Source organism: Pezoporus wallicus, unplaced genomic scaffold (genome assembly GCF_028554395.1).
Source record: "Pezoporus wallicus isolate ANWC-B61680 ecotype Strahan unplaced genomic scaffold, APGP_CSIRO_Pwel_v1 contig_3487, whole genome shotgun sequence".
Classification (NCBI taxonomy): domain Eukaryota; kingdom Metazoa; phylum Chordata; class Aves; order Psittaciformes; family Psittacidae; genus Pezoporus; species Pezoporus wallicus.
The window spans coordinates 1,891,870-1,916,404 of record NW_026636018.1 but is presented as its reverse complement, the minus strand read 5'-3'; the positions used below and the strand labels follow the sequence as shown (position 1 = coordinate 1,916,404).

Genomic DNA, 24,535 nt, shown 5'->3' with positions numbered 1-24,535 from the left:
TGGTTTTGTTTCTCCTCAGTGATGGTTCATTCCTCCAGCCCTTCTTGCTCTTACATCCTGCAGGGCAAAACAGAAGAGATCACCGTACAGAAGCAATGATCAATATAATGGTCCATCTTCCTGTATGCTAACCAAGCGCACACTCCATTGCTGTCCATTGCAGGAAGAATGGGAAGACGTCCGGTTGATGCTCCAGGGTGCTAGTGTACTGCTGCAAAAGCCATTTCAGAAAGGGGTGTAGGAAGGGTTTCAGGCAGCAACAGCATGGTGATTTAATCAACTTCAGCAGGCTCTCTGCCAGGCATATCCTGTCCAGCTTGTGTTGAACTCACTGGCAACAAGGCAAGTCAGTGGCAGCCAACTCCAAATGACCAAGATTAGCCTCGTTTCAGTGCTCTGTAGCTGATTCATGTTTTGGTCTTCTGCCCCACCCAGTCTAGAGTGAGTTCAGCATGTCTTCCAGAGCTCCACTTTCCTGCTTTCAAGGCTCTTCCTCTGCTGGGGATCTTAACCACATTTGTGGCCCAACCCTCTGCCACCAGTCCTCTCTGTTCTCCTGGACTGGACACCATGCAAGGCAGGAGCCAGCAGCTTTATGGCTTTGATTCATCATCTAGGAAAAACACTGGCTGATCCTGCTGGCTATGCTTCCTCTTGCACCATCTGCCATTCATGATAGCCATCCCCAACACAAAGACTTGGTGTTTATCTCCACCATGGTGTCTCATGGGGAAAGGCCACTTCTGGGGTCACTGTTCCTATATGGCATCATTGAAGATAACACCTGGGAAGTGGAGCTGTGGAACTGGTGCTGTGCCATGCCCTGGCAATGCAATGGCATTCTGCCTCATTGCTTTTCAGAGGCTTTTGCTAAGGTAGTAAATTAGAGACATCAGCCTATCCTCAAAGCAATGCCCTCCACAAAACTCTTCACCATGCAAGAGCACCCACGTGTCCTGGTGTGCCAGCGAATATTTCCATGCTGGCTGCAATGGCTGGTGGCATGGACAGGCTGCCAGTTGCCAAGAACACTGCAGCACATGCTCTGGATTTGTCAAAAAAACCAAAAACAACAAAAAAAAAAAACCAACCCCAAACCATGGACATGGGATCATGGGAACACATTCATAACCCACCAGTTTTGCACCACCAGACAATGCTCAAGTCTGGTCTCAGTGACTTACCTGTCTATGGTGTGAGCTAAAAATTAAAACCTGATGGTTTCCCACAGGACTCAGACTCCTGGATGATATAAGCCTTTGTTGGTCCCTTTCCTTAAATAACTACAGAGTGGAACTAGATGGGTTTTCTCTCCAACAGATGGGTTACTAATAGGTGCTGTTGGAGGCTGAGGGACGGTAAATCAAAGAAGCTGCCCAGACATGGTATGTCCCTAGCTTGAAAGGAAAAAAGCAGGTGATATCCAGTTCTGCCACACTATTCAGATGCTCTAGCAATACAATAACACAACTATTTATTAAGCTTTCCTCTCTATTCTGGTTGTCAGGAAAATATTATTACCTTGTCTTAAAGTCAGGAGAGTGGAATGTGTCTTAAAGATGGGAGATGGGATATGTCCTTTGGGACAACAACAATGTGCTTGCATAGCACAGGTCCCAGAAGAAACAGGGTTGTGTCAGAAGGGCATTCTGTAAAATAACAGAAAACAAAAGCTTTTCTTTCTCCCTAAGCAAATAATTTATGTGTTTCCTTGTGGTTCACTTGTAAAGGCTTGCTCAACTCTAAGAGGATGTGGTCACACTCATTGGAAACTCCAGATGCTGCAATATATAAATACGAATCTGCATTAAACTCACATTTTTTATTACTTAAATCTCATGTGCTTTCACTCCATTTTTCTTGCAGGGGGATGGCAGGCTGCTACAGTTTCCATGTCCTTTGGAGAGCATTTGCCCAATACCTCTAATATCTCCTCCTCGAATTCTTCGAGAGGATCCAGTCTTTTGTTGCTTACTGATGTCACTGTAGCCTAGGAGAGGAATCAACAGTCATGAATTATGGACTATGCTGTTAGGACATTTCACTCTGATTTTAGTGTGAACAAACTCCAGATAGCTACTGCCAGCGTCCTCATTTTGTGCACAGAAAAGCAACTGTGAACACTACCTTCAAAACAAAACAAGGAAAAAAAAGAAGTGGTGGTGGTGTCAGAGTCTTGCTTTCTCCTTGAACAGCGAAACTCTGATTCCAAGCAAAAGCAAACTGAACCCACTGCATTTTGAAGTGACTTTGAAAGATGATGTACAGTGCGATGGTACAACAGTGAGGGGAAGGCTTCCCTAAGCACACAGCCACTCTAGGGCATGATTAGAGGAGTAGCTCAAACTTTTCCATCTGAATGCTCCATTTATTTATTATAAACCCCCATCATTTCTAATCATAACTTACTGCTTGCTGAAAGCCCCACAGTAATGTTGTTGTCATCTGTAAGCAGTGTAGGATGTGGTTAGTTATTTGACAGACTCATGAGGGCTACATTCAGATCTACCCATGTGCACAAAGCACCGCAATTTGGAAAGTCTGGACAGTCTTTGGCAAGGTACTCTTCGTACACCCAAACTACACCACCACACACACTCCTTAAGATAGCCAAGACGTGTGAATGCACTTTTGCCTACTCTTAGAGTTTATAGCTCTCAGAGTTGGTTAAAAAAAAATGAATTAGGCAAGTACAATGACATTGGATCTAAAGGATGTCTCAGCTTGGGTTTTGGAGATTTAGCTCATGATTTTTAACTCCTTTACTTCACAGGGGCAAAGAACTGCTTTGCTGTCTAACGAACCCCATGGTTTCCAGCTAAGCATTTGACCTAGAGAGTCAAGCCCATTACTGTCTGACTCCCAAGGTAAAATCAACAACCTCAACAACAAAAAGCCTTGGAAACACAGTCTGACTCAGTTGACCCCTAAAATGCCACAATGGCACAATTGGATATAGAGTGGTATTTTTACCACCTGGGAGGAAGGAACACATGGACCTTCTTTGGATATGAAAAAACACACTGCTTAGAATTTCTAGCAGATGGATCCTAAAGTGACTTGGAGCTTATCTTCAAATTTGGGGGTTCCATGCTGCCCTGTGAGGAGCTTCTCTACGGGACCAGGTTGAGTCCACTCACAGAGCAGTGGGCTTGCATTGCCACGGGAGAGTCCCTGTGAGGAGCAAGACAGAAAAGCTGGGTGCTCATCCCAGCTGTCATCAAGAAATTAATTTCTGATTGACAAGCTGAGGGGCTTTCTTCATGATGGGTATGTTACCATAAAGATAAAGAAGTCATCAAGAAACTAAAAGCAGAGAAGGAACAAAATTAATATTTAAGGAAAAATGTAATTGCAGCATCTGGCAAAATACTTCCTTTTTAAATCCTTCTGTTGGTTAATGGTTACTCACCACCTGAATTATGCTGGTGATTGTGACTCCTCTCAGGATCTACACATAAAGCGCTGCTTACTGTATGTATGATGACCTGGATGAACAACTAGTCTTAGAAGAAGTATCCAGTTACTGGTGGCTTTGATGAGACCTATAGGAAAGCCACTCGTGGTGGTGAGAAGCACTTCAGATACCTGCTGGGTCACGTTTTATATGTAGTCATAAAAAAATCAAATGGTCATTTAGCATGCAATCAGCAGATGTAGTAACGCTTTTTTAAACCTGAACCATAATAGGTCAAGACCAGTTACTCATCTCTAGCTCTCACAGTCACAGGTCCACTTTAACACATGGGGATTCTCTTATCCTGTGCCAACACCATGCCACCTGGAAATCCCTATTCCCCCCTGGCTTGAGGCACTGATTGTTGTTCAACATCCTGTCCTATCAGAGACTGGATGGAAAATCCTGATTTCCTTTAAAAGCTCAGAAGGGTGGATTCACAGATGCAGTTGTCTCTCAGTTCACAAAACAGTAGGAGTGAGGACTGCTGGGACTCAAGCTTTCCATATAGGCATTGGCCTAGGTGGGTTGAGCACTGGATCCGGCATTGCATCACCCATCTGGGGCCCTGTGCTTATTTGTGGGCTTGTCTTCCCTTGGAGGCAAAGAGAATACAAAGACAAATCCTCTCCCATGCCATGTTGAAGGCTCAAGTCACAAAGCAGGAGGGTAACACTGAAATAAGTCTCCGTAACATGCAAGATCTTGGTCTTCTTCACCAAACCACAAGGCAGAACCCTGTCTCTCACATTGGCCACCATGGAGCTAGCAAATATTAAATAAAACTGCTGTCTCCACCAAGCTGGGCCATATTCATCTTGGCAGCTCCAAGCTCCCATCTCTTTCTGCTCCTACAAAATGCCACATCCTCTCCAGGGAAAGTTTTCAAGTCAAGGTGCCCTTTCAGACCTGAGCTTCAAGGCTAGGAACAAGCCTCCTGGGATCAGATGTAGAGACAGAAGAAAATGAGTAAGGAGGCATGAGGTGTTCAACCTGGTAACAGTAATTTTGTCTCATATATATGCACTGGTGCTGTCAGAAGTCGGATATAATAGCATCACCTGAGGTGCCACCATTTTCTGAGTGCTGCACCATGAGCGCAGTTACTGCCCTGTTGAAGGACGTTATTAATCTTTACCACGTGATTGCCTTGAGTGCCAGAGCAGTGAAATGCTTGTCCCGCAGCCCCCTGTGATCAAATCAGCAGCACACAGATTGGAAGTCCAAAGAAATGGCTCCTCGGAGCACAACCCACATGCACCCACTTGAAGGACAGAGGCTCCTCTTCAGGAATGTCACAGCTGCTTCAGTTTGGGAACCTTGAAGTCAAAAGCTCCTCTGCGGCACACACTTGAAGGGGCACTTCATCTTCTCTGGCTGAAGGAATTCATATTAACTAAAGCATTTCAATTAAAAGTCAAGACTGAATCACTGCAAAGTGCCAGAGACAAGAGTCGTTAATACTAGAATGCAAGTTTTAAATAATTTTTTATATGCTCTACAAGGCATCCATAAAAGGCCATTAATCAATATGCATTTCAGTTCCTTGCATTAGGGTTTACAGAATTTAAATTCACAGAAGTGGAAGGGTAGGGAAACCAACCTGAATTTCTATCAGAGCTCTTGCACAGCCAAAACTGGGAGACTACCTGGATCCAAGCTGTTGGGTTCATGTGACCAAATGGATCAGACTGTTTTTGGTGGCCTGTGCCAAAATGAACTTGTGGTCCCAGTCCCTGCAGAATGGGTGTTGGGGCACATCATTGACATGGAGGCAAGTTTTTGAGTCCTTGCTGGTGAGAACAGCTGTGATTTTGGTTGGCCATCTCAGCCAGCATCAAATAGTCACAGGCACTACTGGCAATTTAAGCATTACCTTGTCATGCCCTGGTGAGAAGAGCAGGCAGGATGAGGATGGGCTGGCCCATAGACATTAGCTCTCAGAGCTGCAGGTGTTCAGTTCTTGGGGACACCAGATCTTCAGGTGCAGCATTCACATGCCCTCACCAGAGATTTGATAACTCTCTCCCTGCATAGGTATGGGGCTAGTTTTGTGGCAGATGCATAGCAAAAGAAGGTGATGCTCCTGCCTCCTGCTGCTAGTGTCGAGAAAAGGAGACGCATCATAGAATCATAGAATGGTTTCGGTTGGAAAGGACCTCAAGATCATCTAGTTCCAACCCCCTTGCCATGGTGGCATCATCTCATAGCAGGAGCATAGAGAGGCATGAGCTTGCCCAAGGCAGGAAGGGACATATAGACTCATCCAAGAAGTCACTTGTGGGAGTGCAGGGGGCTAGGGTCTGAAGCTAAGTGTGTGCTTAAGCATGTGTCTGGATCAGGGCCAGAGGTGCAAAAAAGAAATTTCCAGCAAGGAGAAAACTCTAGGAAGAACCAAACCCTTGAGGAAGCTAAGGGTGAGGTTTGCGCTTCCTATTTCAGTCTAAAAAAAGCCCTGTCCCAGGAGGGGGTGAGTTTCAGAAACATCCAATGTGTCTGTGTCCGCCCCCCAATCAGGTAGCTTGATCCTTTGTATCCAGAATAGGGGTGAGAAAACAAAGCACATGGAAGCCCCACAATGCAGATGCAACCTCAGAGCATCCTTCCCTGTAGTCAGCAGAGCAGCATCACAGAATCATAGGATCAGCTAGGTTGGAAAAGACCTCTAAGACTGAGTCCAATCATTACCCCAGTGCTGCCAAGCCCACCACTAAACCATGTCACTAGGGGCAAACTGATATTCCCTCAACATCTCCCCTCAGGACTGCCACTCATGATCTCCACTCACAGTCACTCCTCATCTACCTGCCATAGAAGCCTCCTTTGTATAGCTGCCACCCCTACCCCTCACAGCCACCCCTCATCTCCCCTCAATATCTCCCCTCAAGGTCTCCCATCATGGCCACCAGTCACAGTCCATGGCTGCCCCTGCTCTCCTTTCATGAGCTCCCCTCACACAACTCATGATCACCCCTGCTCTCCTCTCACAACGTCTCCTCATGATTTACTCTCACCCCTCATGGCCACCCTCCTCTCCCTTCACAATGTCTCCTCATGATTTACCCTCATCTCTCATGGTCATCCTCCTCTCCCCTCACCAAATTACTTCAACCTCTCATGGATTCTTCTCCCCGCTCACGACTGCCTCCATGAACTCCCCTAACGACTGCCCCCAAGGAGCTCACCTCATGACTGCCCCCATAAACTCACCTCATGAACTCCCCTCATGAATGCCCCTCTTGAACTGCCCTCACGAATGGCCCCATGAACTCCCCTCATGACTGCCCCATGAACTCATTCATAACTGCCCCCATGAACTCACAACTGCCCCTCATGAACTCCCCTCACAACTGCCCCTCTTAAACTACATACATGACTGCCCCTCTTGAACTCCCCTCACGACTGCCACTCATGAACTCCCCTCTCGACTGCCCCTCTTGAAATCATGACTGCCCCGCCTGAACTACATTCACGACTGCCACTCAGGATCTCCCCTCATTAAGGCCCCTCATGAACTCCCCTATCGACTGCCACTCATCAACTCCCCTCACGACTGCCCCTATGAGCTCACATCAAGAGTGCCCCTCTTGAACTCCCCTCACAACTGCCCATGATGAACTCCCCTCTCAACCACCCCTCATGAATTCCCCTCATGACTTACCTCATGAACTCCCTCTCGAATGCCCCTCATGAACTCCTCTCTTGACTGCCCCTCATGAACTCCCCTCAACTGCACCCATAAGCTCACATAAAGACTGCCACTCATGAACTCCTCTCTCAAATGTCCCTCTTGATCCCCCCTCATGACTGCTCCCATGAGCTCATCTCTCGACTGCCCATCATGAACTCCCCTCATTACTGCCCTTCATGAATTCCTCTCTTGACTGCCCCTCATGAACTCCCCTCTTGACTGCCCCTCATGAACTCCCCTCTTGATTGCCACTCAGGAAATCCTCTCTCAACTGCCCCTAATGAACTCCCCTCACGACTGCCCTGCATGAACTCCCCTCTCTACTGCCCCTCATGAACTCCTCTCTCGACTGCCCCTCTTGATCTCCCCTCATGACTGCTCCCATGAACTCACCTCATGATTGCCCCTCATGAACTCCCCTCACGACTTCCCTCATGAACCCCCCTCACAACTGCCCCTCATGAACTCCTCTCTTGACTGCCCCCATGAGGTCACCTCAAGATTGCCCCTCATGAACTCCCCTCTCAACTGCCCCCATGACCTCATTTCACGACTGCCCCTCATGAACTCCCCTCACGACTGCCCCCATGAACTCAGCTCATGACTGCCCCTCATGAACTCCCCTCATGACTGCACCCATGAGCTCACATCAAGACTGCCCCTCAGGAACTCCTCTCTCAACTGCCCCTCTTGAACCCCCCTCTTGAGCTCATCTCTCGACTGCCCATCATGAACTCCCCTCTCAACTGCCCCCATAAACTCCCCTCAAGACTGCCCCTCATGAACTCTCCTCACCACTGAACCTCATTAACTCCCCTCATTACTGCCCCTCATGAACTCCCCTCATCATTGCTCCCACGAGCTCACCTCAAGACTGCCCCTCATGAACTCCCCTCACGACTGCTTCTCATGACCTCCTCTTTCGGCTGCCTCTCTTGAACTCCCCTCACTACTGCCCCCATGAACACTCCTCATGACTGCCCCTCTCGAACTCCGCTCATGCCTTCCCTTCTTGAACTTCCCTCACAACTGCCCCTCTCGAACTCCCCTCATGCTTTCCCCTCTTGAAATTCCCTCACAACTTTGAATGGTTCATAGGAGCAGGGATGCACCAAAAGCAGCAGAGATGGTTGTTGCAGCTCATAGATGAAAACGGGGCCTGGGAACAGTTTTACCCCAGGGTTATTCGCATACTGTGTGCCATGGTGTTGGATGTGCCCCTGCTAGTTCTCCCCCTAGCACAGCTTGGGGGAAAGCAGGAGCTGGGAGCTGGAACCTAGAAGCAGGCTGGATGCAGCCACCCTATTCTGAAGGCTAAACAAATGCAACCCTATAGAGGAATGTCAGGTTAAGCCATTTATGTGCCCGCCTCAGGCTCTACTTAGTTTACTGCCAGCATAAAAATCCGCCGGTGCTTGGAAATCATCTTGAAACTTGTCTGCACATCGCTAAAGCTCAGCTTGTGTTCAGAGGGATGCATCTGCCTGATTTTGCTACCTTGATGCTTGAAATTAGCTGGGGAAAAGCAGGCAGCCTTTCGGAGAGGGAAAGAAAAAAAAAGAAAGAAAAAACCCAACAAACAAAACCCCAGAAAGAAACCAAAAGCGGGGGCGGGAGGGAAGCGAAAGGGAGGGTTTTAGGATTCTGTCTCAGGGAAAGGCAGCCCAGAGGCGTCGGAACCTCGCAGGGCCGTCTCCGCCGTCGTTCCGCATTGCGAAAGCCCCTTTTGATCGGGTCGGGGTGCCCCTCGGTTTTGCAAAGCATCCCGACACGGAAACTCTGGCCCACGCTGCACCTCCCCAAAACCCAGCGGGAATGCTAGAAAGCCGGGAGGCCCCGCGTCGGGGCCGGGAACTGCTGCGGGGCCGGGAACAGCGGAGGGAGAGGCCGCCTGCCATCTAGCGGCACCGAGAGAGGCACTCCGCGCCCGAGCACAAACCCCCGTCCCTCCTCACGCAGGGGGAGCGGGTTGTGTTCCGCGGGGGCTCGGAGAGGCTTGTGCCAGCGGGGTCTTGTGCATCTGCCAGGAAAGTACACCGAGACGTAAGTGCGGTGGAGCAGAAATGGTTTTGCAGACTGACGAGCTCCCCACCCTCTTGCACGGCTCCTTTCTGCGTCGCTACACCCGTGCGAGGGATTTTTTCCTCCTTTCCCTCCGTTAAAACAAGTCCCCGTGGCCGGAGCAGGGCTCCCCCCTCCTCTCCATCCCTTTCCATCTCCCACAGCGTCCCTTCTGCCTCCCATTTTGGGGCCTCGCTGCTCCGACGCTGCTGCTGTCTCCGATGGGGACACGGAGAGGGGGAGCAGGAAGACACAGCCACATTTTTGTTCTCCCTTTGGTGGCCTCATATCTCCATAACAAAGTGCAGAACTTTGAGGGGGTGCTTGCACCTCTCTGTTTCTGCACCAGGAGTCTGCAAGCTGGAGGAGGGGATGCCTGAACACACCCCACCCTTCCTTTTCCTCTTCCTGCAAATTCCCTTATGCAATAAATCCAACTCCCCTTGTGCTGGGGGATCCCCTGTGTTACAGGCTGACCTGTCACTTTTCATGTTCTATGAAGACAGGTTGAGAGAGCTGGGGTTGTTCAGCTTGGAAAAGAGTTAGGGATAGGGCGAGAGGATGGCTTTAAACTGAAAGGAGAGATTTAGATATTAAGGAGAAATTCTTTCCTGTTGCCCACAGGTTGCCCAGAGAAGCTGTGGCTGCCCCATCCTTGGCAGTGTTCAAGGCCAGGTTGGAAACGGCTTGGAGCAACCTGGTCTAGTGGAAGGTGCCCTGCCCATGGCAGAGAGCTGCAACTAGATGAACTTTGAGGTTCCTTCCAACCCAAACCATTCTAGGATTCATCCCCACAGCACAGCCTTATACCCAGGGAACGAAATGGAGATGGCTTTTCAGAGGCCAAAGATCCCATCCTCCCCCACAGACCTGTGGGGAGTCCTCATGGAGGGGCTGCACATCACAGACCCAATATGGGCATCCTCAAACAAGCCCTCTCAAGGTGCTTATCAAATGCAAGGAGCCACAGAGCTGGAATCCAATTTAAAAGGAGGGGAAAAGCTGGGCTCTGGGCAGTTGTGAGGTGTCAGCCAGTGGCACTAGTGTGCCCAGGAGTGCTGCTTGTTACCAGGGTGCTAAAAATGAAGGCAGTGCTGGGTCCTCCCTGCAAACCAGCACAAAGTACAAGGCTCTCTGCAGCATCAGATCCTCTGCACTGGAGTGAGTGTGAGCAGTTTGGTGGCACCCCAGGACCCAGGCAGACGGGGGAGATGGTACTGGTACATTAATAGACCTGTGCCCCAGTCCACAGACCCTCTGTCAGCCCTGGATACACAAGGGCTGCCCAAGCAGCTCCACACTGATGTAAAGCTTTATTTTTAGCCCTGATAGTAGCTTCTTGATAAATCCCAGAAATACTCAGCCCTACACACTGAAATCAGCTTGGAGATGGGGTCCAGCCAACACTGGGCATGCCCCAGTTCTGGGGCCCCAGTTTGCTCACAGCCTGTCATTGGCAGCTATAGTCTGGTGCAAAACACTGCCTATTTTTCTTCCCTTCCTGCTCAACCTAGCAAGGATCCATCTGTATGCCTTGGAACCAAGGACCCTAAATCGTTCCATCAGTCTCAAGTAGTACCATGGCAAAAGAGGCAGTCAGGATTCCCTACTGCACTCCCTATCCACCCTCCTCTAACCTTGCTCAGGAAATATGTCCACCCTCATTTTTATTTTATTGCTTTGTTCCTTTATCTAAAAAAACAACACAATGTGACTTTTAAAGTTCAAGTTGACTGCACAGACCAATCCTTGTGCGAGCCCAGAGCACAGGCAATCAAATGTGTCATGAAGGATTTATTCAAAAGGACAGGTCTTACCTCTCAGTCTTGTTCCATAGGTGCTCTCAGCCAGATGCTTTTTAAAGTCCTCTGGGGAAAGAGCTGCCGTCCCAGCGAGATGAACAGGCAGGGAGAATGTCTTCTTGGCCTTTGTGTTGAGGCTGTCCTGTACCAGCCAGCCACAGTGCTGGGAACCAGTGCCAGGCATGTTTCATTTGCAAGGAGAGATGTTGCTGGGATCAGTAGAGGGTGCAAGGCATTTTATTGAGGAAAAAAGGCTCAAAGTACTAGCTTGGCCCATCTCCATCCTCCTGATGCACGGCAGCAAGGTGCTGCCCTGGGGACCAAGTATGCTTGGCCACCAAGTATAGAAGGAAATCTAGGAGGGGTTAAAAAAGGCATTTTTGAGATGTGCTGCTACCTGATTCTTCAGGTTCAGGACAGAAGAACTGAGATGGTCCTGGTCACTGGGTTTTCCCATCTCCCTGGGTCCTGCCCACGTTTCCTTCCATGTTTCCTCCATGTTCGCAGCAAGTTTGCCCTCTAATTTGTCCACATGAGTGAATTTTTTTTCTGGGCTGATTCTAGTGTCTTCACATCTTAGATCGCCATGACAAGCTAGAAGGAGGCTGCAGAGCCCTTTTGCTCTTGTCGGTACTGGTTTAATTAAAGAAAATAATAATCAGGACTAGAGAAAAGCTCAGCATTAACCTCATGCTAAAGCGCTTTCCAAGTAGGTATGCCAGTGAAATAAAAACAGCAATTTGCAGCTAAATAAAAATAACAGTTAAGCATTTGAAATACAAATATACCATTCAGAACAAGCAGATAAATATTCAGCTGTGTTCATTACGAGGTTGAGGCTGTCTCTCAAATAAACAGACAGGTACAAAATAGCAGCCTGAATACTCCAATTAGCAAACATTGCATCAGCGCTGACACTCCTGGCCCCAGGCAAAAGGGAAATGAGGAGAAGGTTAGGGGCAGCAGGGTAAGCATGTGTGGAAAATTCTTTTTTTTTATTTAATTTGCCTTAAATTTTGTTTTATGGAACCATTGTTTGGATTCTCCTTCTTGGAGGGCTTTAATTCCCAGGGATGGGGTGTTCTCATGTTCACAGTTACAGACTGGGCAGAGAAGTGATTCAGAGCAGCCCTGAGAAGAAGGACTTGGGGGTGTTGGTCAATGAGAAACTTAACATGAGCCAGCAGTGTGCGCTTGCAGCCCAGAAAGCCAACTGTATCCTGGGCTGCATCAAAAGCAGCGCGACCAGGAGGTCCAAGGACGTGATCCTGCCCCTCTGCTCTCATGAGATCCCACTTGGAGTATTGTGTACAGTTCTGGTGTCCTCAGCATAAAAAGGACATGGAACTGTTGGAACAAGTCCAGAGGAGGGCCCCGAGGATGATCAGGGGACTGGAGCACCTCCCGTATGAAGACAGGCTGAGAAAGTTGGGGCTGTTCAGCCTGGAGAAGAGAAGGCAGTGTGGAGACCTCATAGCAGCCTTCCAGTATCTGAAGGGGGCCTATAGAGGTGCTGGAGAGGGACTCTTCATTAGGGATTGTAGCAATAGGACAAAGCATAATGGGTTCAAACTAAAATGGGACATTTAGGCTGGATATAAGGAAGAAGTTCTTTACTGTGAGAGTGGTGAGGAACTGGCACAGGTTGTCCAAGGAAGTTGTTGCTGCACCATCCCTGGCAGTGTTGAAGGCCATGTTGGATGGAGCCTTGAACAACTTTGTCTAGTGAAAGATGTCCCTGCCCATGGCAGGGGGGTTGGAACTGGGTATCTTAAGGTCCTTTCCAACCCAAACCATTCTATGATTCTGTGTGGCACTGGTGCTCACTGGGGCTCTTTTCTGCTATGACGATTTCCTTCCACCCATGAAGACCCACCACACTCATGCCTGCAGGGGAAAGCAGGTCTTGGCCTCCTGCCTGCTGCCCAGTACCAAGTCCGCGGGTGCTGCCTGTGTATGGAAAGACTACGGATCAGTGCAAACCAAAACACAGCCAAGCCCAAAACCTACAAAGCCTTTGCAGCTCAACTGCTGCAGCAGATTGAAAGAATAACACCCAGTGCCCAGTGCTTCCCTACCCTGCAGCGGGGGCACATGCTGGGGACTCGGCTCCTGCACAAGGGTACACAGGGTCGGTGAGGTGGCCTGGGTAGGCGGTGGGGCCCTGCAGAGCCATCAGTGTGGGGCTTATGGTGGCGGGGTCTACGGCAGGGTATGTGCCCCCCACGGACAAGTGTCACCGCAGGGGGCGCTAGGGAGCAGTACCACCTGGAGCACGCGGACTCCGTACCCCCACCCGCAACACGCCGCGGAGGGGGTTGTGTGGGGCTGCTGTTCCCGCGCATGAGCAGCCTGGGCCTGGAGCGCTGCGTGCGCGGGGCGGGCATTCCCGCGCGCCCCCTGCCGGCCCGTCGGCCGCAGCGCGCCGTGCCGAATCTGCGGCGGGGTGTTGCTGGCGCCGGCGGCTGCTGCTCGCTGTGCTGAAAGTGCGGCGGCCGTGCGCGGGCCGGCTTTACGCCGGGCGGGATTTCATCATGCGGCGGGGGGCAGGGCGGCGTGCCGCGCCTCTCCATGCCGCTGCCGCCCCGTAGCGTCCTGCCCGCCCTGCTGCGCCTCCTGCGCCGCATCGCCTGCCCGCCCGCTGCCGCCGCCCCGCTTCGCTCTCGGCACGCCCCGGCCGCGACCCCCATGGACGGTCCGCAAGCCGAGGCGCTCCTCGCGCCCCTGCGGCAGGCGGTGCGGCACCAGGTAACCCGCCTTGGCCCCGCTGACCTGGGGGGAACGCGGCTGAGGGGAGTTCCGCAGCGGCGGGTGGTGGCTGCCGGCTGCCGGGGTTGGACACGGAGCACCCGGCGGGGAGGACCCGCCTGAGGGGGGAAAGCTCGCCCAGGGGGACTTGCCTGAGGTGGCGACACCCACCCAGGTGAACCCGCCTGATGGGTGGACACCCGCCCGATGAATGAATACCCGCCCGGGAGGACCTGCCTGAAGCAGGGGGGTTCCTGGTTCTCCCTGAGGGGCCGGGTATGTGACAGGTCCGCCTGGAGCTCCGGCCCCACTGCGGCTGGCCGGTGCCTCGGCTCGGGTCTGTGGGAAACGTCTCCCCCTAGAGCCATGCCGGCTTGCGTAGGGTGGGTTTGCCCTCCGTGTGGAGTGAACGCGGTGTTGCCCCTCAGCCCCACGGGGCCGGGTTTTCGACCCTCGAGTTGCGCGCCCTGGGGTACTGCGGTGCCCTCTGGGCTCTAGCCATGAGTAGGGGGGTCACCGTGGGTCTACCAGTGCCTTCTGGCCCTCGGGGGTGCAGGTGTCTCCCTTCGGGTGGGTCTTGCTCTGTCACGGGGAAGTGGGCTGGCAACGAGAGCGTGTGTGGGTTTCCCATGGACTGCCCTTTCCCCTCCCCGTGGTGATGGAGGGTGTTAGAGCTGTCCTGCAGAACTGGATCTGTGCGTCAGTCTACCTGGCATTCCTCTCCCGGGCTTGATGTGTCTTCCTTCTGTGCCCGAGCTTGGGCTGACTTTGCCATGCTCTTAGGACCCCGTAGCTGGCTCTTCACGTTTTCTTTAGAAAACAGCCTGCATGGGGTTTATTATCCTATAGGGTCACACAGTGACTTCCCTTTAGAACTGAGTTTTTGCTGGGTTTTGGAGCTAAACGATATTCTTTAGAGCTGCATGCTTGCCTGATGCAGTAAGGGATGAGTATTTGCTTTGCACATTTTCCATTTCATCATTCTTACTTGTCTAGGTATGTACCTGTCTCCTGTTAGCTGGGGCTGCATAACATTATTTTCCCATCTCCTTCACTATTATCTTTAGCTTCCTTCTTACCTGAGAAGGATTTGGTTGTCTTTACTTCCTAAGCAGATCTCGATCTTATTACCCATGCTGTGGGGCTAATGGCAGTGGAGCTTGCTTACAGAATGTGGGAGTTCCCCTCCCTGCTTTAGCAGTAAGACCTGGGCATGTGGGTTCCCCACATACCTCCTTTAAGTGGCTGAATCCATAGTCTTCTGCTTAGCTTCACACATAGCTGCGTGTGTCCCATGTATTCATAGGTTTGTGCATATGTTTTCTCATTAAATGAGTAGATTTATGGCTCTCTAATTATACCAGATCTTCAATGAGTTTTTATTATGAATCATTGTACAGCATAATGCCTTGGCAAGAGGGCCTGTAAATAAAATTATGATCTCTAGAAGTAGCTAATTTATTTTAAAATCCTGTATCTTGGGTGCTGTCATTTGCCTTTAAAGTACCAATGTACTTACTGCTTCTTTCAGGCTGCCTTTGGGATTGAAAGAGCAGTGTGAGGTAGCAGAGAAAGGTTTGTGGGTAAATTTGAATAGCTGGGACCACAGATATTGTGTCTTACAGCTAACAGCAGCAATTCACTGAGATATTTGCACAAGAGGAAAGGGAGGGAGTAATGAAGATTGGGGTAGTTGATACTTTATGATGCAGGTGACCCTGGCTATCAGCTCATGGAGAGGCATGTTTAATTAAACCTCAGGGACTCTTAACCTATGGAGTGAGCAGCGTATCTTCCTGCAGCAGTGCCTGATGCAATAAGCTGCCGTGATCCAGGGGTGGATCCCTCTCTTTGCTTTACTGGTGTATGGGACAAAGCTGCAGTAAAATTTGCCACATCGAGTGCTGCTGTGCACTCCTCCTCTGGGTTGGGCTCAAGACCGTAGCTTTAATTAGACTGAGTCCTGTCAGTAAACATCATTATTTGCTGCAGTTCTGATTTAATTTTTTTTTTCTCCTTGCATATGTCTGAGCACTCTTCTAGATCAGGACAAAGAGTTGCTGCACGCTGCTTTTAGATGCTCAGCAATGAGCAGGGTGCTAGCTCTGTTGAGTCAGCAGTTGCTGCTTTGCTGCTTACTGCCTTGATGTTTTTCCACTGCTGACCCCCTCACTCAACAAAGGCAATTTGGACTTACTACTTTAAAAGAGGAAAAAAAAATAGATCAGATCCCTCCCTCTGCCACGTTACCCGGGAATGGCAGTTGAAGTCCTCAGCCTGACAGTGAAAGTTTCACATTTTGGTATAACTAGTTAACAGGAAGGAAACAGCAGATTTGGTTTATCCTTGTAGCCAGCGGGGTTAGGGAGCCTGACAGGTTTCTTATTTTTCTTTCTTTACATTGTGTGTGTTTGTTTTAATGCAGTCTTTTGAGTCTTCCTCCTTTTATTAATAAAATTAGCCTTGGATTTCCTTAGTCTCTGAAGCTCTTTCAGCTCTTCTGATCTGATTACTGAATGGCAGTCTGTGCATTCTCTTCTCTTTGGTTTCTCAGTGCCTGTAATATTAATGTCAGCAAAGCTCAGAATTTATGCAGAAGCTGGTATGGTGGAAATGTTGCAATATCTTTGGATTGTTTGGGGGGAGGGGTTTTCTTCCTTTTTCTTTCTGTTTTGTTTTTTTTTTTTTCATTTTTGTTTAGTTGACAAGTACTGGATGAAAGAAAAATGCTGAACTTGGAGCATCCCTTTCTTAGAATATACCACTTGAGAAGGCATTGACATCTCTGTGCCTTTTCTTCCTGGGTCAGTTCCTTTGTCCTTCTCAATAATTGTAGATAGACCTTGGGTTTGACTGAAGAAGAGTGGACTCAAAGGAAGACTTTTAATTAATTTATCTCCCAAGAGCAAGCTGGGCATGACGGCTGAGGATCATGTTCAGAGGAGCATGCTATTGGGTGTTTAGGGGTTGAGCATTACCTTGCTGGCATGAAAGGGGAGAATTGTTCCCACAGGGCAAAGAGACCTTTGTGGAAACATGACAAGGTGATGGTGGTTTGACTCGGGTTAAGACCTCTATGTAAGCCCACTGTAAGGTTTTGCTACTCTGAAAAATTTACGCTTTGGGATTTTTTTTGTGTTTTTTTTGATCTTATTCCCCCCCCCCCCCCCTTCTTCCTGAACGTTACTGGACGAGTTTTAAGAGATAATGTTTTTACAGATAATGCAGTGCTTTTTTCACTTAGGCTGAAAATGTCTGTCTTCTGTGAGACCTCCTTCTAAAAAACTGTACTTGCTGTCTAGTTTTGAATGGATATGATAGAGAAAAAGAAGTCTAAAATAGTCATAAACTTCGAAGAAAAGGGGTTGAAAGAAGACAAGCTTTATTACTGAGAAGAGCAGCACAAAGCCTATGTTAACTGTCTGAGAATCCACTTAGTACATCCTCAAAGATGGAAAACTAGGATGTGTAGAAATCTGATGCGAAGTGTTACATACAGGAGTATATTTGCACACTGAGATTTAATAACAGGTCTGGGATTTAGCAATAGTATGTGGGGGTTGAATTTCTCTAATGATGTCTTGTTCGAACACTAAAATGCGGTGTTTCTCACTTCTACCAATGGAAGCAGCCTCTTGAGACCTCTGTGAGGAGGCAGGACAAACCCCTCCCTTTGGGTTGCTGGAGGAGCTGAAAGGAGGAGAGCTCTTGTCTGTGGTGTTCAAAGAAAGAATCTATGTCATATGCTTTTTCTTCTTTTTTCTAGGGAGAGTTGGTACGGAAACTGAAGGAAGAGAAAGCTCCCCAGGTGGATATAGACAAAGCTGTAGCAGAGCTCAAAGCTCGGAAGAGGGTCCTAGAAGCAAAGGTGAGTCTGGAAATTAAATTTGAGTTCTACAGATTTGTCTGAAAAGCCTTGAAATCTCTACTTCATGCTTTTTTATAGTATTGATTTCGGCTAAACAGTCACAGCAGGGTGGACTGTTTGAATAACTTCTGAAATATTTTGCATTTTCCAACTAGTGGCAATTTCATCTGTTATGCTACTGTCTGTTAGCATTAAATTGCAGTGAGCGAACAAATAAATATGGGTTCAGGTGGTTCATAGTCAAAGTTGAAATTCAGTCTATATGGCACTGATCTTTGTTTACTGTATAGATTTTTTTTTGTGTACAGTGAGAGGACATGCTGTTCATGGTAGTGTGTCTCATCTTCAGATCTTTTGTGCAGCATTGAAATTCCCAGCGTGGCATAGAATATATTTCCTTAGAAACCATTTTCTTTGCTACAGTTTAAACAAAGTTTTGGAGACGTTTCAAGTAGCCTGTGGATTTTCTCAGCCTTAAAGAAAGGGATATATTGAAATTGTGCCCCTTTTTTTTTAAAGGCAGTTTGGGCTCTGAAAAGTCTTTCTGCAAATGGAATGATGGAATTCCAAGTTTTTGTTTCTAGATCAATAAGGAAGTGAATATATACCTCCGTATTCTGCAAGCTTCCCTCCCTTTCTCAAGCTAAAATAACAAAAAGAAATACCTGAAGCATAAAAACAGGTGTGCAGATTCACCCACTAAACTGTGAGGTTCTAATTTGTATTCCATATAAAAATTGTAATTTGGCCCTAGTCTTAAAAATATATGAATAAATCAATAAATACACCTCTGCTTTCAACTAACTTACTGTGAGAACATGAGTATACCCAAATTGTTGACCCTATTTATTCTGCAGAGTCAAGCGAGGCAAACAATTAGCATTCGCTGTCAGGTCTGGTGTTACAGCTGCCTGTTTGCATACATTTAATCCAAGTAAAAAGATGTCATTTTTACTTAGTATTTAGCATAGAACTGTGCTTTGAAACCATTGCATGAACCCTGTATTGATAGCCAGGTTGTCCTGGAGTAAGTAGTGTAAAAATGTTTTCACAATTCTGTTTCATAGCCCTTGAAGCTTGACATAGAGACGTGTAGCAAGGCAGGTTAGGAGCTATGGTATCCCCGAGAATCCCACTTTTCTGTTGCCTGTAAGATTCAGAGTAGAGACATGCTTACCAGTTACACAATTTGTGTGGGCTGTATCCCAGTCTATACAAGAATGACCTTGCAAACTCAGCATCTGCCCTTGTGAATGCAGCGCTCCAGTGTAGTCTTTCTGTCTTGATGGTGTGATGGTGTTTCCAGCAATGCATCACAGTCACTTGCACGTTTGCAGAAGGCAGCAGTGTGAATGCTCGTTAGTTTTAACAGCTGCTGGTACAGTTTTCAAGTCCTGTGATTCCTACCTAAAGATAGCAGAGTGGTTCTGAATTTGAAGCTTTAAACAGGGCAGAGCAGTTGAGTGTTTAAAATTCCTCAGCTTTATGTCCTCAAACCGTGTCATAAATGAATAGATGATTCTTCTCCCATGCAAGGTCTTTATCCTCCTTGAAGCCAAACACAGGTACTTTTCTGCATTATATTTATTAATATATTTATGTTAATGAACGTACGCCAGGTGGAAGAGACTGTTTCTTGACTTCTCCACCAGTTTGTTAACTATCCTCTTTTAGGTAATAGAAGAGGGGCTCTACAGAATTCTGTACCTACTCCAGTTTACTGCTGTGCAGCTGGCCATTTCTCCTTGCCAGTTCAGAATTGGCTTGTGTCACTGCTCTCCTTTGGTCCATCTCTAGGCAAAAGCCATCATTTCTGTTAATGGACTCTGGTCATTGTGAAATGTGATGCTGTGTTTTTAGGCAGAGCGTGCCAAATAGATTCACTCTCCATGCTTTAAAAATACTGTTCTGGTGTTTGCTGTCATGTGTGCTGTCTGTCTTTGACTCTTTCTGTCTCTCGTGCAGTTATGCCTTGGCTTATGCTAGGTTATGGGAGCAGCAGAGGTTCAGTGCTTTTAAAATTAGACTATGTTTATATGTCTTTGCAGGTGCTAAAAGAAAGTTTGAAATTATTGGTTGTGCAATACTTTTTGTTACCAAAACACTGTTCAAAATGATACAGTTAGCCACAAAGATCTGAATTAATTTACTGAACTTCTTGGCCTAACTCTGCTTTAATTATCAAAACATATTTCTTGAAGAAAAGCTTTCAAGTGTCTTGAGTTCACTAACGGAGTTGGTTGCAGAAATCAAAGTTTTTCAGGTAAAATAGTGGGTCTGCTGTAAAACACTTTCGCAGAATCTGATTAGGGCATTTAGACACTCTTTGACTGAATTTTCTGAGTGCAGGGGCCATATTTGTGAAAGCCTACGTTTCGTGAATAGGTATTATTTGTACAAATAACTAAGTACACAACTTCAGAGAATTCAGGGATGATGTTTATAATCTTCATTGTCAAAATTCTTTCATGGAAGTAACACTATTGAAAGCTTCATATATGCCAAGAGTTAGGTGTTTGTAGTCTAGTCACTTTAAGCTCTTTTTATAGTCAGGAGAGGGAAATAGGTCAGAAGAATTGCTTTGGAAATTAGCATTTCTTTCCCATGATTGTAAGAAAAGCTGAGGATAATTAGCTCAGGCTTAGTCATCTGAAAGTTAGGGCAGATGAGTCCACCTCAAGTGTCTAAAATGCTGCATTCAGACAATAATGTTCATTATTGAGTGCTTGAATCTCAGTGTTACTGCTTTGGAATCTCATGCTCTTTGGAAAAATGAGCATGTTGGCAGGATACCTTTGTTTCAGAATGGTCTTTGCAGACTTTTGACTTATAGTGGTGAATAGAGAGGATTTCTGCTCCTGCCATAATTGGGAGCTATTAACTGCTTTCAGTTTGCTTCAATTACAGGAGCTGGCCTTACAGCCCAAAGATGACATTGTGGACAGAGTTAAAATGGAAGACACTCTGAAAAGGAGGTTTTTCTATGATCAAGCCTTTTCTATTTATGGAGGTACGGCTTTGAAGAAATTTACGTTTTAATCCCTTCAGGCTAATGTTCTTGTCCTTCTAGCTGTGTGAAACGCTGTACTCTTGCAGTGTTACATTAATGCAACATAAAAGTGTTTTGTTTTTTTTTTTTTTAAGTTGGCATCAAACTTTCCTGCTTGTGTCTGTAGGCCCTTCAAAAGCTCTCCCTTCCTGAAGTGTTTCAGTGGGGAGGGAGTTCAAATTTTGTCTTTTGCTTTCCGAACATAAATGAGAGGACTTCAGGATGCATGTTCCATTCATTACAATGCAGAAGGTTTCTTTGCAAAAGGGAAGAGTGTTTTGGCATTTAAGGGGGTAATCAGCTTATATCCTTGTGACCATTCTATCTCTATCTGAATTTCTCTTGGCACAGTAATGCTCAAAACTGCTGTGAGCTTTAGAACCTGTTACGTTAGTGAACTTTGTGGTGCAGGTGAACACACATGGCTCTTAAACCTCCTTACATAGCTGATTTGAGCATCTCAGGAGCGCAGCACAATGCCTGTGTGGTTACTGCTTTTTTTACCTAAGATGCTGGAATAAAAAATCTGGGTTGTTTTGTTGGATTTTTCTTCTTTTTTCTTCTTTGTGCCTAAATTGGTGATTGGCAGATATGTGTTATTTCTGACAATAACATACTGCTTTGGCGCATGTCTTTTTTTATTATTCAGATTCCTCCTTCAGATAGATTGGTTCCACAAAACTCACCACAAAACAGAATCCGTTGGTGGATGGACTGTGGCTTTTAGAGTTGTTTATTGCGGTTATTTAAGAGTTTCAGCTTCTACCACTATCTGGTGCCCAGTGTGCTCTGCAGCTGAACTGTACTGGTTACTCAATAAGGCAGTGTCTGTTTAGGTGCTTCACAGAGTTTACTTACAGCCTTTATGTCGTGAGTTAAGGGAAGCTGATGCTTCATGCTCAGAAAATGACCTCAGCCTTAAAGCTGCTGATGGAAATGCTGACAAGGGAGGACATTTCCTCCAAACAATATTGGTTCATGCAGTCTTGCACCTACCACATTTTTATTTTTTTTTTACCTTTTTCTCTCTGCAGGTGTCAGTGGTTTGTATGACTTTGGGCCCGTTGGGTGTGCTTTGAAGAATAACATCATCCAAGCATGGAGACAGCACTTTATTCAGGAAGAGCAAATCCTGGAGATTGACTGTACCATGCTCACACCAGAGCCGGTTCTGAAGTAAATATGAGTCTTTTGTTCTGCAGCATGTAATTTCTGGTCATAGTTGATTTTTACAGTCTTCTGTAAAATACCCACAGGGATTTTGTGACTGGGTCACCCAATTTCATGCCTTGTTGCAGTGCAAAATAATTAGATCGCAGTGCACAGATCAGTGTGCGAAGCTGTTGTTCCATAAATCAGGGAGGACAGTGGGACTTGTGTCTGCAAGTCTAATGTCTTAATGTCACCTAGTAGTCCCATTAGGTAAGAAATTGCCATTTCTTACCTAATTGAATTACTGCCTCTTTTCTTACCTAAAATAATTGCCCCTTTCTGAAAGATCAAGAAGACAAAAGGATTAGGTGACTTGCCTAAATCTGGGACACCTTGGTTGTAATTTCGGATGGTGGCCAGGTTGCTTGACCATCCTTCCCTTCTTTGTGGAGGGATGGCAATATGCAATGTGTTAATTGAGCTCTGAATCCGTACGATGCTTTCTAGTTCTGGGGATTAAGTCATCTTTTATCTGGAGACCAGGTAGAGGGACTATTGACCAGGTAGACTCTGAACCCTCTCACCTCCATGGGCCTCTGCTAATGCTACCCACACGTTTGTTAAGTATGTCAGGAGCTTTCAGAGAGCCTGAGCTGAGTCAACTGCATTACTTTCTATGGGTCACAGCATAATGGGCAGCTTTCATGGATCACTGGTGTAAAATAGTGGGAATCTGTCCACCTGAATTACTGGTTACTCCTCACAACTGCATCTGTGTCTTGCTTCAATCACAGTTCAGTTTCTAGAGGCACTAAGAATTATCGTGATGAGACATTTGAAGATTTTAGATACATCGATACCTCTCTCAGATCAGATTTTCTGTGGGATGGTACTGCTGAATAGAGCAAGCCTGCAGTTTGAGTGTGCAGATTGAAGGTCTTCTCTTTGATAATGGTCTGTCCACGGGGATCCCACAGTACCCACGGATGTCTAGTGGCAGCTTTCATGCTCCTTTTTTGTGTTGTCTTTTCTAGGACTTCTGGCCATGTAGAAAAGTTTGCTGACTTCATGGTGAAAGATGTGAAAAATGGGGAATGTTTCCGTGCTGATCATCTCTTAAAAGGTTTGGTTTTGTTCCAAGGCTGGATGGGCTTGGGGATTTCTTGCAGTGGTACAAACATGGGAAAAGAGTGTCTTTCTCAAGAAAGGGCAGTTGGTGTAGCCAGTCTTTCATATTTGTGTTTGTAGTTCATTAATCATACCGTACCAATGGTCCCGTAAGTTCTCAGTTCCACCCAAATGTTGTGTAATGTCTTCAGCAAGGTACAGCATTTCTAGAAAATAGGTCCCTTTTTAGCCTGTGTTATCAGGCCATAAAAGATCACTGTGTTTAAGCTGAGGACTGCCTATGTAACAAGGTTCTTGTTCTGTGCCATGTTCTAGTCTTGGTTTTCTTGAGTTTCAGTTGCATTTTGTTCTGAATTGATAAATGATTTAATGATGATGTGAAGGGGCAGAGCATGCTTTCCCTATGCAGAAGTTAATTACAAGGCAGCTGCTGACATTCTTTTACCTTAGAATTCAGCTGGCTTTTGGGAACACTAAGTAGACTTCAGTCATTACTTAGGTTTGCAAAGTCCTAAGACTTCCTTCTGGTTATTGATTAAAATTTGTTAAGCAAAAATCACATGAAGAAAAGGACATGGAACTGTTGGAACAAGTCCAGAGGAGGGCCACAGGGATGATCAGGGGACTGGAGCACCTCCCGTATGAAGACAGGCTGAGAAAGTTGGGGCTGTTCAGCCTGGAGAAGAGAAGGCTGCGTGGAGACCTCATAGCAGCCTTCCAGTGTCTGAAGGGGGCCTATAGGGATGCTGGAGAGGGACTCTTCATTAGAGACTGTAGTGATAGGACAAGGGGTAATGGGTTTAGATTGGATATAAGGAAGAAATTCTATAGTGTGAGGGTGGTGAGGCACTGGAATGGGTTGCCCAGGGAGGTTGTGAATGCTCCATCCCTGTTGGTGTTCAAGGCCAGGTTGAACGAAGCCTTGGATGTCATGGTTTAGTGTGAGGTGTCCATGCCCATGGCAGGGGGTTTGGAAGTAGATGATCTTAAGGTCCTTTCCAACCCTAACTATTCTATGATTCTAAGTAAGAAACCTATTAGAAAACTTTCTCCTGTACAGCTCCATTTTGAAAAGTTTGTTCTGTTCTAGGTTTAAGTGAGTTGTGCTCTCCAGTTTCCTAGCCTTTTCCTTGGAACTTAAGTATGTAGAACAATCTATGTTATCATAAAGCTGCTTTCATAATATTCAGTTTAATTTTTTGCTTCATTAAAAAAAAACCCAGAAGCCCATCTAACCTCTTCCTGCTTTGCACACTGAATATCGTTAGACACAAGATTGTCCCTGTCTTATCTGCAGCCCATCACTGGTGAACAGCCACCTGCAGCTACTGCCACTAAAAAGTCTGACTGTGTTTTGCAAATGAGAGTGGGAAGTCTTGGCGTTTGTATCTCACGAAGGATGTTGTGCTTTAAAGTGGGATGCCGTCTAACCTTACTGTAGCAACTCAGTATGTGCCTCCGAGTGCATTTGGATAAAATTAGCCTTGCTAGCTCAGGATCAGATGTTGCTTTTAATTTCCAGTCTGTATAGGAAGAAAAGAAGGAGAAAGGGACTACAAAGACAATGCTTGGCTTTAGA

The 24,535-nt window shown here is 46.9% G+C and overlaps 1 protein-coding gene and 1 long non-coding RNA gene across 2 annotated transcripts in view; one reads left to right on the top strand and one right to left on the bottom strand.

Moving 5' to 3' along the window:
- Positions 1–1,803: 1,803 nt before the first annotated feature.
- Positions 1,804–6,214, bottom strand: LOC130593638 (uncharacterized). Its single transcript, XR_008970841.1, has 2 exons — positions 5,334–6,214; positions 1,804–1,990 (listed from the first exon to the last, which is right to left on the bottom strand). It is a non-coding gene; the product is annotated as an uncharacterized LOC130593638 (long non-coding RNA).
- A 7,275-nt stretch (positions 6,215–13,489) lies between these two features.
- Positions 13,490–24,535, top strand: part of GARS1 (glycyl-tRNA synthetase 1) — a 29,239-nt gene continuing 18,193 nt past the window's right edge. The window contains exons 1-5 of the mRNA XM_057398952.1: positions 13,490–13,759; positions 17,526–17,627; positions 20,535–20,637; positions 21,711–21,852; positions 22,863–22,951. Of these exons, the coding sequence (XP_057254935.1) occupies positions 13,583–13,759; positions 17,526–17,627; positions 20,535–20,637; positions 21,711–21,852; positions 22,863–22,951 (613 nt within the window). The 5' untranslated portion in view covers positions 13,490–13,582. The remainder of the gene's footprint in view (positions 13,760–17,525; positions 17,628–20,534; positions 20,638–21,710; positions 21,853–22,862; positions 22,952–24,535) is intronic.